Genomic DNA, 17,760 nt, shown 5'->3' on the forward strand with positions numbered 1-17,760 from the left:
AGGTTGATTCGATCTAACATTACCAATACTAGCTACTGAGGTAGCTCTTGAGCTCATAGGAGGTCTATCTCGATCACGTCTCGTATAACCCGTAGTAGCCTTTGAACAGCTAGAATCATCTCGAAACTTCTTTGATGCCAACTGAAATGACTTACTCGATAATATCTTATGGAATCCCCGACCCATGAACATTTTAGCTTAGTATCCATATTGTAAACGGCTGGCCTATCCAGCAAGTTCAGCCAAATCATCTAAAGCACCTCCAAACACTTATTCATGGTCCACACTTTTGGTCTTCATTACATCCAACCTGGGCCTTTTCTTCCCATCGGTCTAATCCATTAGTAAGCCCTCTTACTGATGACAAAAAACACATTTATCTTTTCCAACTTGTGTCGGGCCCATGAATGAACCCCTAGAATTTTGAAAAAGTTTTACCCCCTAAATTTAGGCCAGGATTAGCTCAAACCTTATCAAAAAAGGAAAGATTAATATTATTTCCTTTTATACTGCCAAAATCTTTATCAGTTCCATGGAATCAATTGAAGGTATCTCTACCACCTCTTTCAACTAGATGCTTGGTGCCATCACCGCTCGTCTTGGCATTACCTTATCGACCAATCCCATTCCATAAGTAGATTCTAAGCACCTTGAGAAATTCGTAAAGGCAATAGCTCTCACTATGGCTAAGTCTCCCACACAAAAAATAAAATAGGGATAATCTCTCATACATAAAATAAGCATAAACAAATTGGTCTGTCGAAATATAAATCTTCTTCCTCCTTTTTAATGGTTGACAAACATCCAGTGGCACTCTAATACACATATAATTCCGTAAACCCCGTGTTATAGCCTTAGCATCATAATCAATAAACTTACCGAGAAAACCTTCAAATTGCTTTGCCATGGTCTCATTGAATAAGCCATTGGAAATATCATGAATTTGTATAAAAAATCCACGGAAAAAAGTTGTACATGTAGAGGGTCTTCTCCTTCTAACAAACGATGAAACACTAGTAGTTGGTTGTTAAAAGTCCATGGTCCACCCTCAATCACCCTAGTGAGATTGATCTCATAAAAGAATTTGAAAAGGAATCTCTTTTTCCCTATATATGATATTGCCACCCCTCTTAGTGGGTGCAAAAGATTTGCCAACATGTTCCTCATGGCTTGGAAATGAACTACACTCATAGTTCGGAAGCATCCTACCAAACATAGATCATACTATCAAGAACTGACATTCCTTTCCACCAGCACTCTCCAAAGAGCCTCATCCTCAATCTTCATACTTGTCAGCGACTCTTCCATAGTAGATTTGAAATCGATCAACTTCTAAAAGGAAAAACACAAAACAACACTCCAACTACTGATACACATCTGGAGAAGCACCAAATAAAATGACAAACCAAAGCAAACAACAAAAGCAAAACGTGATATTAAAGCAGACACCCAAACGGGTTATCAAAGCAAACTATGCTTCCTAATATGTTCAAATTAGTTTCTCTAATTTTTGGATAGATTATAAATAAATAGGTTGATTATAATATAAATATATTATAATCTAATAGATAATAGATTATTTATTTAAATTATGTTAATAAACAAAACGAATGTTATTGTTGGTTTAAAAAAAAAAAGAAAGAAAGAAAGAAAGAGAAAATAAAAATGTTTAAAATATTCTCCTACGGACTTAATTCCTAAAATGTCTGGTTAAGATTTAAGACAGGATAATTAGGAAGGCAAAACGAGGAAAATGAGGGAGGAGAGATTAATGAAAAGATAGGTAGCTGCCTGAACATCAAATTCCGGTACTCGGTAAAAACAACAACACAGCGACACACTGAATATGAAGCATCATCCTTCCTCACTTCTTGTTTATTAATTACTCAGATAACCAACCCCACTCTTTCCATCCTCCTTTATACCATTAACTGACAATCAAATTCTACCAAAATCCCTAGAACAATTCACCCCTTTTACCTTCCTTCTTATTTTCTTTTGGTGATGGCTTCTACCACCGTCACGTTGTCCCCCAGCTCTCCCCAGCTCCGTCTGGCTCTGCGTTGCAGGAATTCCGTCGAACCACGCGCGCTTCTCGTCGGGGCGTGGACGACCAACCTCGATTCTCATCGTCGTCTTCGCCTGCTCTCTCTCACACGAAGCAGGAGTCAGAGACTGGAACGACGTCATAACGGTGCTTTTCGGATTGTGGCCGACTCCACAGCTGGCGCGGGGGCGGATGCCTTTTCTGGATGGTCCGATTCGGAACATGTTGAAGACTCCGTAGACTCGAGACGGAGCGGATGGTTCGGAGGTATAAATTTATGATACATTTGTTACTCTGCATCTAACGAAAATGTCATTACTATTTTTCTTGATTGAATTTTGTGCTATTTTGTTTTCAAGAGTTAGTTGAAAATAATAAAAGTTTTATCTAACTATTTTTGTTGATCAAAAGGCAAAAGGATGAAATTTTATGTTAATATATTTTGAATCTGGTTTTACAATATCAAATTATGGTGCGTTGCTCTGTTTTTTTTTTCTTTTTTTTTGTTATCATTATTAGTAGATTTATCCCTTCCCCGCTATAATTTGCTTAAGCTTATGATTTATGTTTTTCTAACGCTAAATTACTTTTTAGCATCTGCCAATCAGAGGTATTCCTTTGAAATGAAGCAGATATGCATAAGATGATAATGGCGAATAGAATTGGGCTCTTCTTCATCTCTTCTATTTTCATGGTTGTCAAAGAATGCTTGGGCAATGACTTGGGTTGGGGATGTTCTAATTATTCTTAAAGGGGTTTAAATTAAAATAGTTGGTCCCTTTATCATGGACTAATAACAAGTCGTAAGTAGTTTGCTTTCAGGAATTATAAGAGCTGGATCAGTTGGACTTGTTCTGGTAGCTGGGCTTTCCTTTGCAGCAATGTCCATTGGTAACCAAAGCACTGCTAGTAAGTGGTCTCTTTTGACTACAGCACGTTCTATTTTATCATGTTCTTGTATCATTTGCATGCTATTACCTTTTTTCGTTTGTGTGTTTATTAGGTATTATAGATCAAATTGGCCTGAGTGGTGGTGATGAAAGATTGTAATCTGTTGACTGCAGGGACAAAACAACAGTTGGAACCGCTAACAGCTCTACAGGAAGTTTTATTGGCCTCTGATAATGAGACTGATAAGTCTGAGGAGAATGAAAGCAAGAAAGGTATACGTAAGGATCTTTTGTCACCTTCAGAATTTAATGCCACTTCTACTGATAATAAACTTGAAAATGACAATGGTTCGTACTTAGTAGACGGTTACATATATAATGGCAATGTTGCCGCTAACACTGCTCCAATTCAAGAAGACTTGCAAAATGTTTCAGCTTTGGATGGAATGCCAATTGGCACAGGCTTAACTCCAATATCACCTAAATTGCCTGAATCTGAAGTTGCTGGTGGGCCTATTTTCGCACCAAGCCTTAGAAAGTCAGAAAGCAACCTTGATATTGGTTCACCTGAGGCAACTTCAGAAACTAAAGAAAATTTGTTTAATGTCAAAGAAACTATAGATACTAATTTGTCTGACCCAATAAACCTAAACAATGATATCGATGAGGGAAAGCTTGGATCACAAGGAAAAGAGAATTGTAATACCTCAGTGGATTCTTCTTCTAGTTCTAGTCTAACCAATGAGGCTGTGACTTTGAACTTCTCAGTTAGTTCCAAGTTTGAACCAATTTTAGAACCTCATTCTTTACCCATAGACAATGTGAAAACCATAGAATCATTTCCATCTGAAGGAAACCTTGAGGTGAACAACTTAAATGAGAGTATGCCATCTGAAATAACCTCTATGTCAGCACCAGCTCATCCCCAAGATGAGCAAAAGGAAATTGATTATAAAGAGATAAATGATAGCAAACCAGTTTTGGAATCTCCAATTCCAAGGAGTTCCTTCTCCCCTGCCGGTATACCTGCTCCATCTGTAGTTTCTGCAGCTCTACAGGTGCATCCAGGAAAGGTTCTCATTCCTGCAGTTGTTGATCAGGTTCAGGGGCAGGCACTTGCGGCCCTTCAAGTTTTGAAGGTGTTTCTTTCTCACTGATATATTGAAACAATTACAGTATAAGCTCTGCAGATAAGATGAGGACCTGCAAGTTGCAACCTATTGATCAAATATCTGAATCTTTCCAGGTCATTGAGGCTGATGCTCAACCTAGCGGTCTTTGCACACGCCGTGAGTATGCTCGATGGTTAGTGTCTGCAAGTGGTGTTCTTTCGAGGTAACAGGTCCCTTCCTAATTAGTCCCATGTATGGCAGTATGTTGGCATTGGGAAATTAGCATCTTAGTTAGCAATTTTAAATAGGGAAAAGAAAACTTGCAATCCCTTTTTTGTTGCTTGCAGGAATTCAGTATCAAAAGTTTATCCTGCAATGTATATTGAGAATGTTACTGAACTTGCATTTGATGACATCACACCTGAAGACCCTGATTTTTCATCCATTCAAGGTGAGAATAGGATTTTATATTCTTGGCAATGATATTTCATATTTGTTGGGTAACTTTATTTTTGTTGTAATCATTGTTGTTAATGGAGTTGGTTATTCAGGCTTAGCGGAGGCTGGACTTATCTCAAGCACTCTTTCAAATAAAGATCTGCTTAATGACGATCTAGGCCCATTTTACTTTTCTCCTGAAAGGTTTTTACTGTTCACACATTGAACTTGCAATATAAGTCTCCAATACAATTCTTGCCATTACTTTTTTGCCCTAAACTTCTGCATGGCCTTTTGTTCTATATCTAAAGAATGGTTCCCGTTTCCCAAAGTCGTGGTTAACCCATTTCATTTAATTGAAGTAAAATGCTCTTAAAAGATGTGCAAAAAAGCCTGATATATAACTTTCTGACTTAGCCTTAATAAAATCTGGAATGATGTGAATGAAAATTGCATTGCGGTTTTGCATTGCAGTTTTGCTTTTCAGTCTGTTGCTTTATTTGAGGATACGAGCCTGCATTACTTCTGGGTTTCTATTGTCTTTTCATTTCCTCATTTCCTTCTTTTTTTTATGCTCCAGTCCACTATCACGCCAGGATCTTGTGAGTTGGAAAATGGCCCTGGAGAAAAGACAACTTCCGGAAGCCGACAAAAAGGTTGGCTATGCTTGAGTTTTGTTTATTTGTCCATTTTATCTTCTTTGTTGTACGTAGTAGTGAGTATATTTGGTATTAATTTTACCTTGTGGCCATGTATAGATCCTCTACCAAATTTCTGGTTTTATAGACATAGCTAAGATAAATCCAGATGCATGGCCTGCAGTTGTGGCTGATGTGTCTGCTGGAGAACAAGGAATAATAGCACTTGCTTTTGGTAAGTTTTGTTTGAATTACAATTTCTTTCACTAAATTTCTTGTTGATGTTGAATTTGATGATTGATATTTCTTTGTTATTTTCATTATCCCCGGCAGGTTGTACAAGACTGTTTCAGCCAAATAAGCCTGTGACCAAAGCCCAAGTTGCTGTTGCTCTTGCAACTGGTGAGGCTTTTGACCTAGTAAATGAGGAGCTTGCGCGTATTGAAGCAGAATCAATGGCAGAAAAGGCAGTATCTGCTCATAATGCTTTAGTTGCTGAGGTTGAGAAAGATGTTAATGCTAGTTTTGAGAAAGAGCTTTTAATCGAAAAGGAAAAGATTGATGCTGTTGAAAAAATGGCCGAAGAGACAATGCATGAACTGGAAAGGTTAAGAGCTGAGAGAGAGGCACAGAATATGGCCTTAATGAAGGACCGTGCTGCCATTGATTCAGAAATGGAAGTTCTTTCAAGGTTAAGGCGTGAAGTGGAGGAGCAGTTGGAAAGCCTGATGAATAACAAGGTAGAGATATCATATGAGAAGGAAGTGATTAACAAACTACGAAAAGAAACAGAGGATGAAAGCCAGGAGGTTGTCAGGTTACAGCATGAGCTGGAGGTGGAGAGAAAAGCTTTATCTATGGCCAGGTAAAGAAATGAACTTTATTAGATGCTGCAACACCTAACAGGGAAGAATTGAAAAGATTCTTCTAATATAAATTAGATGCTCTATTTGCAGGATAACATATTCAAGGATATTTAGTGTGAGACTGCTTATGTTTGTTCACTTGCATAAGAATTTGCATCTATCAGATTTGACATGGATTTGTGCTTATCTGCTCAATCTATAAATGTCACTTTTGTTCCAAGTTAGAAGTTAGGAATGAAAGTTTTCAAGAGAGCTTTTAATAAAACGGTTCTGTTTTTTATTAACTAAAGAACTGAACTTAAATAGAAAAAAGAGTCCTAATCCTAATTGGAAAAAATAATTCCCTTAATATAAATAAAATATTCCTAGAATAAGAATAAAACTTATCTTCCTAAATAAAATTTGTCTACCTAAATAAATTTAAAATATATTCCCAAAATATATGAGTTTCACATATTTCAACACCCTCCCTCAAGTTGGTGCATATATATCAATAATGCCCAACTTGCTTACAAGAAAATCAAAACTTGTTTTAGAGAGCCCTTTGGTGAGTATGTCAACAATCTGTTGTTTTGAAGGAACAAATGGCATGCACACTTGGTTTTCTTCAATCTTCTCCTTGCTAAAATGTCTATCAATCACAATATGTTTAGTTCTGTCATGCTGGACTGGGTTGTGAGCAATACTAATGGCAGCTTTGCTATCACAATACAACTTCATTGGTGAAGTTATTGGCTTCCTCAGCTCTTCCATAATTCTTTTTAACCACATCATTTCTCAAATTCCTTGAACCATTGATCTAAACTCAGCCTCTGCACTACTTCTTGCTATAACACTTTGTTTTTTGCTTCGCCAAGTCACAAGGTTTCCCTAAATAAATGTACAGTATCTTGATGTAGATATTCTATCTGTTATTGAGCCTGCCCAATCTACATCTGTATAAGCTTCAATTCCTCTTTGTTCAGATTTCTTGAAGAATAAACCCTTTCCAGGTGAACTTTTTAAGTATCTTAGAATCCGAAACATTGCTTCTTCATGTTCCTCCATTGGGAAGTACATAAATTGACTCACTAAGCTCACTGCAAAAGCTATGTCTGGCCTTGTATGTGATAAAGAAATTAACTTACCAACTAATCTTTAGTACTGCCCTTTATCAACTAATCGACCTTCTTTATTTCCGAATTTTACATTTGGATCAATTGGTGTGTCGGCTGGGCAGCAACCACTCATCCCAGCCTCTTTTAAAAGATCAATCACATATTTTTTCTGAGAGACCACAAGACTCTTCTTTGATTGAGCAACTTCCATTCCAAGAAAGTATTTCAAAGGACCCAAGCCTTTAATCTCAAACTTCAATGCTAGATGCTCCTTGAGACGCCTTATTTCATCCACTTCATCTCTTGTAAGAATGATATGATCAACATAAACTATAATAACTGCTATTCTACATTTTTGTGTATGTCGATAGTACATTGTGTGATCAGCTTGCCTTTGTGAGTTATCTTGTTTTTTAACGACTTGGGTTAAACGTTCAAACCAAGCTCAAGGAAACTGCTTCAGACCATAAAAAGATTTATTGAGTTTACATACTCTAGTTTTAAAATTTTCTTCAAAACCTGGAGGAGGATCTATGTAAATTTCTTCTTCAAGTTTCCCATCTAGGAAAACATTCTTCACATCTAGCTGTTGTAAAGACCAATTAAGATTAACAACAATTGATAATAGAACTCTAATGGAATTTAATTTGGCTACTGGAGCAAATGTTTCAAGATAATCTATCCCGTATGTCTGAGTGTACCTTTTAGCCACCAATCAGGCTTTGTATCTATCTAAAAAACCATCCGGTTTGAATTTGGTTGTGAACACCCATTTACAACCCACTATTTTTTTTCCTACACGTAATTCCACTGTTTCTCATGTACATGTTTTTTCAAGAGCGCGCATCTCTAAAATAGCCTCCTTCCACTCAGGAACCTATAAAGCATCTTTCACATTTTTGTGTATTTTCACAGTACCGAGACACGTAACAAAGGCTGAGAATGTCGAAGATAAGGCTTTATAGGATACAAAGTTAGACATGAGATATTTGACAATATTTTTAATACATTTTCTTTTAGCAATTGGAATATCTAAATCAGAAAAATCATTGGCTGGATTATGAGCTTTACCTGAACTTTTGACAAGATCTTGTGGGTCAGATTCTTGGTGATGAATCTGGTGGATTCCACTTTCTTGATTTCGATTTCTTCTTGAGTAAACAATTAACTCCTTTATTTGTTCTTTATTCTCATGATCAGACTCTACACCTTCATACTCCTTTTTTATTAACAACATTAACATCATTAATTTATGTGTTAATCATAAATTCACCTTCCCCATTATTAGAATCTCTAGGTTGTATATTCCTAGTCTTTTCTTGATCAATTATAAAATCTTCCGTACTATAATTCCCGCCCTGAATATTAGAATTAAAATAAGACTGCGGTTCAACAAATGTGACATCCATGGTAACAATAATTTTCCTATCAATTGGATCATAACATTTGTAACTCTTTTTATTATAAGCATAGCCAACAAAGACATTTTTTTGCTCTAGGATCTAGTTTACCTTGATTGTGAAGATGAACCAAAACACTACACCCAAAAACTCAGAAGGATAAATCTGTGATCAATTTAGAGTTAGGAAAGTTATATTTAAAGAGACAAAAAGGAGTTCTATAGTTTAGAGTTTTACTAGGCATTCTAGTAATAAGATATGTAGTTGTTAACAAGGTTTCACCCCAAAGATAAAGTGGTACTTGACTAGTGAACATCAAGGCTCTAGTTACTTCCAAAAGATGTCGGTTTTTTCTTTTTGTAATCCTATTTTGTTGTGGCGTATTTGTACAAGAACTTTAATGGACTATTCCATGTTTGATTAAGAAAACACTTAATTGGTCACTAAAAAATTCCTCACTATTGTCACTTCGAAATAGTTATATTTTCACATCAAATTGTCTTTTCACCATAGCATAAAAAAACTGAAACACATTTTTAACTTTAGACTTATCTTTTAATAAAAACACCCAACAAATACGAGTATGATCATTAATAAATATGACAAACCAACATTTTTCCAAAAAAGTTAAACTTTTGAAGGCCCCCAAACATTACTATGAATTAACGAAAAAGGTTTGGAAACTTTATATTTTTGAGGTGGAAAGAATGACTGATGATGTTTTGCTAATTCACAAAATTCACAAAATTCACAGTGATATGAATAAGGACTTTTAATTTTTAAATAGATCAGGTAACAAATATCTTAAATAGTAAAAATTAGGATATCCAAGTCTATAATGCTAAATCATAACCTTATCAAAATCAGAAACAAAATTTAAATATAAAGTAGTTATTGGTTGACTTAGATGGTCGTTGTCAAGAAAGTAAATTCCACCAAATTCTTTAGCATTGCCAGTCATCCTCCCTAGGACCATCTCCTGAAATTTACACATAGAGGAGTCAAATATAACATGACAATTTAAAGACTGGGATAATTTACTGACCGATATAAGATTACAAGCTAGATTTGGCACATGTAAAACCAATGAAGATGAAATTTTAACAGTGCCTTTCTCGGCTATTGCCGAGAACGACCCTTCTGTTACTTTGATTTTTTTGTTTCCTGCACAAGTGTGTAAGTTGCAAAAAGAAAATGACTACTAATCATGTGATCACTAGCTCCAGAATCAACGATCCATGTGTTTGTTTTACAATGCTTGATATTGAAAAAAAAAAGAAAAATCAATACTTGGTTAGGCAAAAGTGGAAAAAGGATTATTGGATGAGTTAGGAACAGAAGAATTCATCCGAAACTGTGGTGATTGAAAAAGCTTGTGTAGATGCTCTAATTGTTCCTTAGTGAATGGAGACCCTTCCAGAGAAATTTGGTCCTCATAATTTTCATTAATTGTTTGGAAAGCTCTGCTATCCCCTGATTGTGAACCACGATCATTGCAACTCTTTTTTCTTCCATTCATCGGTTTTCTATGGAGCTTCCAACATGTTTCTCAAGCATGCCAATATTTTTTGCAGTGATCATATCAAGGTTTTTTCCTTTTTTCACTATCATCATTATTTTTAATAGTTACAAGAGCAAAATTATCATCATTAGCTTCAAACCCTGGTCTTAACATTATTTTTCTCCTTATCTCCTCTCTTCTAACCTAAAATAAAATCTCATAGAGTTTTGGAAGCGATTTTTTCTCTAAGATCTGAGATCTCACTTCGTCAAATTCTTTATTTAAACCAGCCAGAAACAAATAAGCTCGTTCATTCTCTTCTTTTTTTATAACTTTTACACCATCTCCGGGACACTCCCATTCATCATTATAACACTGATCAAGTTCTTGCCAAAGAGACATCGTCTCGTCATAATAAAAAGTAACTTCCTTTTCCCCTTACCTAGCTTTCCAAAGTTTTATTTTTAACTTAAATATATATGAAGCGTTTTCTAAATCTGAATAGGTGTCTTTCATAGCGTCCCAAACATTTTTAATAGTCAGGAGAAAAAAAAAAGGGTTTACCTACGTATGCTTTCATGGAATTAATAAGCCATGCAATTATCATAGAATTTTTTGACCTCCACTTGCTCATCTTTGGATCACCCACCTATTGTTGCTTGACTTCTCTAGTTAAATGACCTAACTTGTCGTGCCCATCAATTGCTAATTTTACGGACAGCGACCATTCTAGATAATTCTTGTCATTCAGCTTGTGAGATGTCAGCTGAAAAGAAAGGTGAGACGCCTCTATCCCTTGAGTCATTGTACTATTGGTAGTTGTTTCAACGGTAGAACTTTCTTCTTCTGTTTAATTGTTGGATCTCTTATCTCTAGTGAAGGTTGTTTTAACCATGATGTTACTAGAGATTTAACCTAACTCAGATGCCATGAAAGTTTTTAAGAGAGTTTTTAATAAAACTGTTCTATTTTTTATTAACTAAAGAACTGAACTTAAATAGAGAAAAGAGTGCTAATCCTAATTGGGAAAATAATTCCCTTTCTCTAATAAACTACTAAAACTTAAACATAGGGAAAATAATTTCCTTATTTTTTAATAAACTATTAAAAATAAAATAAAACATTTATAGAATAAGAATAAAACTTATCTACTTAAATACATTTAAAATATATTCCCAAAATATATGGCTTTCACATATTTCAACGAGGAACAATGCGTCAGACATGATGTTCATATGTCATGATTTATATTCTTGTTTAATTTACGGAAGTATTTTTCTTGAAAATCTGTGTTCAAAATGCAAATGTTCTTTTACCTCTGCAACTGCTAAACCAATATATTAAGTAAGATTATCAGTTTAGAAAGACAACCTGGCTTGCTTGCTATTTGAATTATACCCTCTGCCAACTGCTAAACCAATATCTAGCTTGATTCTTTATTATGAATATACTTCTGTATGGCAGTCGAATCAATATTTCTCCTGCATTTCTTATATGCTTCTATGGAAGAATAATTGTTCATAATTTTGGCTTTTTCTTCTCTTGGGTTACTGTAAAATCCATTTGGAGATTCAATTATTGTCTTACTGTTTTGCTTCTTTAATTTGTCTGTCGTCGGCTGCTTTAGTTTTTCTGAAAGATATGTTTGACTCAGTTCTGTTATCATTTGAGCATTTAAAGTTCCTAATGATTCAGGGCGTGGGCTGAGGATGAAGCAAAAAGAGCAAGAGAACAGGCAAAAGCCTTAGAGGAGGCTAGAGACCGCTGGGAGAGGCAAGGTATCAAAGTGGTGGTTGATAAAGACCTTCAGGAAGAGACTATAGCAAAAGTTACATGGGTAAATGTAGGGAAGAAAGTCGAAGATGAGGTTGAAGGAACCGTCACCAGGAGTGAAGCTTTAGTGAAGAAGCTCAAGGCATTGGCAAGTGAAGTTAAAGGGAAAACTAGAGAGTTCATCGGTAAGATCATTCAAAAGATACAATATTTTATCTCAATGTTGAAGGAGTGGGCCTCCATAGCAAGCGCAAAAGCTGGAGTTTTGAAAGACAGGGCTGCATTGAGCACAAGGGGATCGGTACAAGAATTGCAGCAAAGCACAGCAGGATTTAGCTTGGCCCTTAAAGAAGGCGCAAAACGGGTGGCCGGTGATTGTCGGGAAGGGGTTGGGAAACTCACTCAGAGGTTCAGAACATAAGTCTCTCCACCTGTGATTTATGTTTTGGCCTTTCTTGGGCACGGAAATAAAGAAATTTTGCAGTTGAGAGGCATGTAATTCATCTCATCTCTGATGAATATGCATTAGAATGAGTGTACTATGTTAATCATTTGTCATTTAAATGATGTGTAAAAGAAAATAATAAGCAATGAAAATTGCTATTTATGTATTTGTTCTTAATAGCACCCGAAAAGTTTCTTGTTGGACATTTAATCATATCTTGAAATCTTTAAAAACATAATTTGATGAATAATTGGTATGGTAGCATTAGTAGTCCTTGTACTTCATCAAATCTCCAAACGCTAGTATCTCTATTTTGGTACCTCAACTGTCAAAAAAAAATTTATTTGAATGACCTGAATTTAAGTAACACTAAAAGTATTTTAAATAAAAGAAAATTGGAATATCTTAAACCAAACATTATTATCAAGTAGTGAAAGTTGCATCCACATTGATGTGTGAAGCTGTACTCCATTTTGGGTTGTATCTGGAGCTGTTGCTATCATTCTCAAAACATCATAGTATCTCCATAATTTTCTTTTTCTATTTGCAAACTCCAAAGAATGCCAAAAAAAAAAATAATAATAAAATCTTTTATAATCTGCAAAGGCAAGAGAATCAAATAATAATAATAATAATAAATCCACTTTTTAATTTGGAGATTTGTGGAAGCCATTTGCTTGTTCTGAGCAATGAAGAGGTTCATCTTATCAAGTGTCGAGGTTGCACAACCGTCCAATAATCGAATCTTTAAATCGGGGTTAGGAATGTAAAATCTGACAAAAAATTGTTAGGCCCCAATTCAAAGAATAATATTTTAGTAAGGATCCAGAAAAATCAAAGAACAAGAAACAAACCAAGAACTAAAATCATTTGATTTTTATACAAATATTGGTTGTTTCAGTGTCCATCAGGCTATATACGAGGGTCTTGTACTGCTTTGGTTGACACAACGTTTTAGTTGAATCTAAAAGCAATGTGGCTATGCGTTCCCTTGAGGATTCAGTCGAAATTTGATTATTATTTGTAAAAGTTATATTTTAGAATATCTTTTTATAGATACTTTGACACTTGTGTGTGTTGAATTCTATGTAATGTCAAATTATTATAAGAATGCATACTCTATATGTCATAATTGCAAGGTAAAATCAATAATAAATTAACTTCCATAGGGTGTGAGATTTTTAAGTTGTAAAGTTTCACTAAGAATTTAATACAAAGAAGTTAACAATCATGGGGAGTTAACAACCATCGGTCGACTTTCTCTCCTATAAATACCTCCACTTATTTTTTTTCTCTTCCCATCAAAAGTCCTCTCAAACTCTCTCTAGTAAACTTGTTATTTTCTTCTTTTTTCGAGAAAAAATGATATCTTGAAGGTTTTAGGAAGAAAATATAACAAATTATGTCTTTAATATGGTATCAATTTTTAATTCAATTTTTTTAAAATTTATAATCTTTTATAGAAATTTTTTTTTAAGATTTTGTGAAATTAAATATTTTTATGTTGGTTTTTTAGCGGTTGAAATATGGAGTTATTCGTTTTCAACATAATTTAAATTTTTCGGAGGATAATGGATGTATTGTAAATTGCTTGAAGAGTGATTGTTTACATGTGACATCTATGATAACAAAGTTTATTATGAAATTAGAATTGCTTCCCACCTTGTTGGAAAGATGGAAGCCGATAATGTATACATTCCATTTTTCATATTGAGAAATGACTAACGTTAGAAGATATCACTTTAACATTCGGTTTTTCAATTAACGAGAATGCGATAATCGGAACTAGTAACATCAATATTGAGTATAAATATGATCGGTTATTAAGTGTCGTGTCGTCTAAAAAGAAGAACGAATTAGATGTGAATCAAGTGAAATGTAGATAGTTGGAAAGGCTTCTTAAATTAACTACTTCACATTCAATTGTGGAAGAGATATGGTAGAGCTTAAATGCTTTGGATGGTAAGAGGAATATTGTTGCGAAAATCACTTCCGCAACAAGACACATACCATGTATCTTCTTTACTATAGTTCTTTGAAATGGTCGATTCATTTTGTTGGGGGTTCAATGAGGCCACTTTGGAGGGCAAGTAAATGAAAAACAAAACAAATGGTTGTTGCTTTTACAAACATGAACATGGATACGAATGTCGTGATTGGGCTTTATCCTTTCTAACCATGGAAGTTCAAGTATAATTGTATAAAGATTAATTCGATTGTCAATATTTATATTTTCTTATTGCATTGAATATTTGAATAGATTTACAAGTCAATTGGATCATACATTTATGAAAAAACTAAACTATGGACTAGTTGAATAGATAAATTTTCACATAATTATATCTGCGTGTTTATCTTTAATTTTTAAATAAAAAAAAATTGTAAGTTGAGGCAATTTAAATAATCCAAATAAACAACGCAAAAACAAATACAACCCGCCAACAATAAACAAGTTAGTGAGATTTTGGCTCTCAAAACCAACTTTAGTTGCATACCTTAATAGTGTTACATACTCATACATTTTGAATGATAATGTTTTCCATTTATAGTCTAATTTTTAATTTATTTTGATAAATAATAAAGGAAAAATTTATCATACACACATATTTGACCTTCCAACTATAAAAGGAAAAATTTAACCCTTAAAACTTATAAAAATTAACAGAGCTCACACACAGATTGCCAGGAGATGAATTTTATAAATTTTATATTTTTAATTTCTTTTAAAAAGTTTCAACTGATATATATTCGAATCAATTGAGTTGTGACAGATACAGTTTGATTTTAAATCCATGGCCCCAGCCATATTCTGCATTTCACTGAATTTTTACGAGTGCATAATAAACACATTTTAAATTTAAAAAAAAAAAAACTTGCAGTAATTCATGTAAAGCAGCAAATTTGAGTGCATGATTTTCAGTCTCAAACAAAGTGCTAAACAAAATCTCTAACAGCTACTAAATCAAACCTTCAAGCTTGTCCATAAATCAACAAAAATAAAAGCTTCACTTCTTCTTGTCTCCACCTCCAGGATGATGAGCCCTGCATGCAAATCATCAACATATTCGTAAGACAAAGATATAATTCAATGTCCTCTGATATAATAACATATATATATGTTACCTCATCTTGCGGAGAACACTCGACATCTCTTCACGCTTCTTCTTGGCTCTCTTGTGAGTTCCCAATTTTCTTTTAGCTACCTTGAGAGCTCGCTTGTCCTTACCAACCTTCAAAAGCTCCGTAATCCTCTTCTCATACGGTGCAAAACCAGCAACTTCCCTTATCAAGTTCCTCACAAAATGGACTCTTTTGCTAGTTTTCTGGGAGAAGAAATAAGATAAATCATGATTTCAACTTCCACTCTAAGATCCAATCCCTTCCAAAAGATTAAATACAAAGAATAACAAAAGACCCAATATGGCTATTCAAAGGTAGTGCTGCCCTTTTTCCATACATTTCCCCCCTTCCCTCTTTTGGTAAAAGTATCATGAAAGCTCTTATACTAGGACTCAGATTGCATTTTGCTCTCTCTACTCAAAAACACTCAGATTGCATTTTGCTCTCTCTACTCAAAAACTAGTCAAATTAGTTCATATACATTAGATCAAGGAGCAAACACAAGTCTTTTGTTAAAAATTCATTCATTTCTACTATTAAAAAATAGTTCCTATACATCAAAATGAGGTACACATGAATCAATTTGCTCTTTGATCTAAGATATAAAAACTAATTTGCTCATTTCATTTTTTGAATAAAGGGAGTAAAATGAAATCCAACTCCTAGTATAGGGACCTTCGTGGTATTTTTACCTTTGGGCAAAGGACTAATACATATAATCGTTTACTATTATTCTACAAAAAAAGAACATAATTAGGCATAGGATGCACTTACTCCTTTTCTGTTAGATGGACGTGGAGCCAATTCCTTCTTGGTTACAACATGGCCCTTGTTTAGTCCTACAAAAAGGCCTGTATTTGGCTGCTTGGTGGCCATGCCTGCTTAAGTAAACAAAAAAATCATGAAAAATAGAATGAAAAGCACAATATTCGAGGGGCATTTCAATAAGCTATCAAATCTAGATTACCGTCCATTTAGATTTCAACTCATGCTTCAAACATTAGCAGATATATATATGATTTTTTAACTTAGGACTCAAAAACCTCTCAAATTTCACATAATTTATTAGCATGATTCAGCAGTAAAATATATATAACACTGATTCATGATAATCCCGAATATCTCAAGACCAAGGCTTACTGCAAATGAAATTAAAAAAGGGTTTAAAAAACTAAAATTAATGAAGTTAGAAAAATTGAAATTAAAACGAAAACAATGTACATAGATATCAAAACCATTACGAAACCAAAGCTTGCGATACATATAAAATGGAAAAGCCAATATGATATAATCTTTAAAAGAAAACCCACGAATGAAAGAAAGGCAGTTAATAAACACAGTTTGAATTCATTGCAATAGCCGAAAGCAGCTAAAGCTGCTTAAATGTTTGAGCACAGTATTTCATTTCCCAAGCAATCAAAGAAGGAAAAGTATTCAGAAGAAGAAAGAAGCAGAGAAGGAGGGTTTAGAGATAGCGCGATTTACCTCTCGAGACGGCGATCTATGGCGGACTAAAGGAGTGTTAGGGTTTTGAGTACGTTGTTCTTAAAGAGTATATATATAAGGGCGAATTGGCAAGTGACTTCCCTCCTAGGGTTGGATTGAAGGCATGATCCAACCCAAAATCACCATTTGCGGCCCAATTGAATGTCTATTTCAACCTAAACAAAATTTAAAAATTGACTTTTACTCGCAACGAAATGGTTGATGTGTCGTGCCACGTGTCTTTCTTTTATAAAATTATATAAAAACAGAACAAGGCAAAGAGAAACAATGGGTTTAGAAGAGGAAAAATAAATTCATCCAACCCAGCTAATAGAAGAAGCCTTCACAAAAATCACATCTCCACAGCTCCTAGATAACCAAACGACCACATGAAGCGTATTTTACCAAAAATCAAAAACTTTTCAGTTTCTACTTTCTTCCAGTGTTATGTGATTTTAAGTAGAGGAGAGAAAAGGTAAGAGTTTGGTGGTGCAGTGCGGCACCTTGACTTGCTTGCTCAGTTATTGTTGGGAAGGAGGGGAAGGGGGAGAAAGTGAGGAGAGAAAAGGTAAGAGTCATTTTTTTTTTTTTGCATTTAATGAAAAGTAAAATATTTAAACTTTTCTCTCTTTTTTAATAAAATCTTTTCAATTTTTTTCATAATTTGCACCGTAAAACAAAAGAGCCATATGGCATTGCGTGATTGATCCATTTTTTTTTTAACATTAGTTCATAATTGGGCTAAAGATTATAACCTTTGAATACTTTAGATATTTAATTGGAATAAAAAAATTTTAAATATCAAAATAAAAATATATATTATACTTTAAAAAACAAATAGTGAATTAAACCTTTCAAATAAAGAAATAAATATGAAATATTATATAATATAAAGAATTAAATATATTAAATTTTGTATAAATGAATAATTAACATATAAAAAATTAT

At 34.2% G+C, this 17,760-nt stretch overlaps 2 protein-coding genes across 10 annotated transcripts; one reads left to right on the top strand and one right to left on the bottom strand.

Moving 5' to 3' along the window:
* Nucleotides 1–1,705: 1,705 nt before the first annotated feature.
* Nucleotides 1,706–12,454, top strand: LOC107901788 (plectin). Of its 7 annotated transcripts, XM_016827954.2 has the most exons (11): nucleotides 1,725–2,314; nucleotides 2,870–2,956; nucleotides 3,112–3,210; nucleotides 3,988–4,076; nucleotides 4,184–4,272; nucleotides 4,397–4,500; nucleotides 4,601–4,691; nucleotides 5,068–5,143; nucleotides 5,246–5,360; nucleotides 5,459–5,990; nucleotides 11,685–12,454. In XM_016827954.2, the coding sequence occupies exons 1-11, from the start codon at nucleotides 2,005–2,007 to the stop codon at nucleotides 12,181–12,183; spliced, it is 2,091 nt and encodes a 696-aa protein (XP_016683443.1). In that variant the 5' UTR covers nucleotides 1,725–2,004; the 3' UTR covers nucleotides 12,184–12,454. The 7 variants fall into 7 exon arrangements, with proteins under 7 accessions (XP_016683433.1, XP_016683421.1, XP_016683426.1 ...); XM_016827944.2 differs by having other exon boundaries at nucleotides 1,706–2,314; nucleotides 3,112–4,076; nucleotides 11,670–12,454; XM_016827932.2 differs by having other exon boundaries at nucleotides 1,706–2,314; nucleotides 3,112–4,076.
* Nucleotides 12,455–14,984: 2,530 nt separating this feature from the next.
* Nucleotides 14,985–17,384, bottom strand: LOC107901807 (60S ribosomal protein L36-3). 3 transcript variants are annotated; one of them, XM_041077684.1, is made up of 5 exons: nucleotides 17,136–17,384; nucleotides 16,813–16,988; nucleotides 16,102–16,205; nucleotides 15,331–15,530; nucleotides 14,985–15,249 (listed from the first exon to the last, which is right to left on the bottom strand). In XM_041077684.1, the coding sequence occupies exons 3-5, from the start codon at nucleotides 16,201–16,203 to the stop codon at nucleotides 15,213–15,215; spliced, it is 339 nt and encodes a 112-aa protein (XP_040933618.1). In that variant the 5' UTR covers nucleotides 16,204–16,205; nucleotides 16,813–16,988; nucleotides 17,136–17,384; the 3' UTR covers nucleotides 14,985–15,212. The 3 variants fall into 3 exon arrangements, with proteins under 3 accessions (XP_040933618.1, XP_016683456.1, XP_016683460.1); XM_016827967.2 differs by lacking the exon at nucleotides 17,136–17,384 and having other exon boundaries at nucleotides 16,813–17,003; XM_016827971.2 differs by lacking the exon at nucleotides 17,136–17,384 and having other exon boundaries at nucleotides 16,102–16,208; nucleotides 16,813–16,963.
* Between the last annotated feature and the right edge of the window lie 376 nt (nucleotides 17,385–17,760).

Source organism: Gossypium hirsutum, chromosome A09 (genome assembly GCF_007990345.1).
Source record: "Gossypium hirsutum isolate 1008001.06 chromosome A09, Gossypium_hirsutum_v2.1, whole genome shotgun sequence".
NCBI classification, from domain to species: domain Eukaryota; kingdom Viridiplantae; phylum Streptophyta; class Magnoliopsida; order Malvales; family Malvaceae; genus Gossypium; species Gossypium hirsutum.

Bases quoted from the DNA above. Each gene is read 5' to 3' on its own strand.
- LOC107901788 (XM_016827932.2), top strand. From the start codon at position 2,005: ATGGCTTCTACCACCGTCACGTTGTCCCCCAGCTCTCCCCAGCTCCGT. The intron at 2,957-3,111 runs GTAAGTGGTCTC...TGTTGACTGCAG, and splicing joins TGGTAACCAAAGCACTGCTA to GGACAAAACAACAGTTGGAA. The intron at 4,077-4,183 runs GTGTTTCTTTCT...GAATCTTTCCAG, and splicing joins CGGCCCTTCAAGTTTTGAAG to GTCATTGAGGCTGATGCTCA.
- LOC107901807 (XM_041077684.1), bottom strand. From the start codon at position 16,203: ATGGCCACCAAGCAGCCAAATACAGGCCTTTTTGTAGGACTAAACAAG. The intron at 15,531-16,101 runs GTAAGTGCATCC...TTCTTCTCCCAG, and splicing joins GTCCATCTAACAGAAAAGGA to AAAACTAGCAAAAGAGTCCA. The intron at 15,250-15,330 runs GTAACATATATA...ATTTGCATGCAG, and splicing joins AGTGTTCTCCGCAAGATGAG to GGCTCATCATCCTGGAGGTG.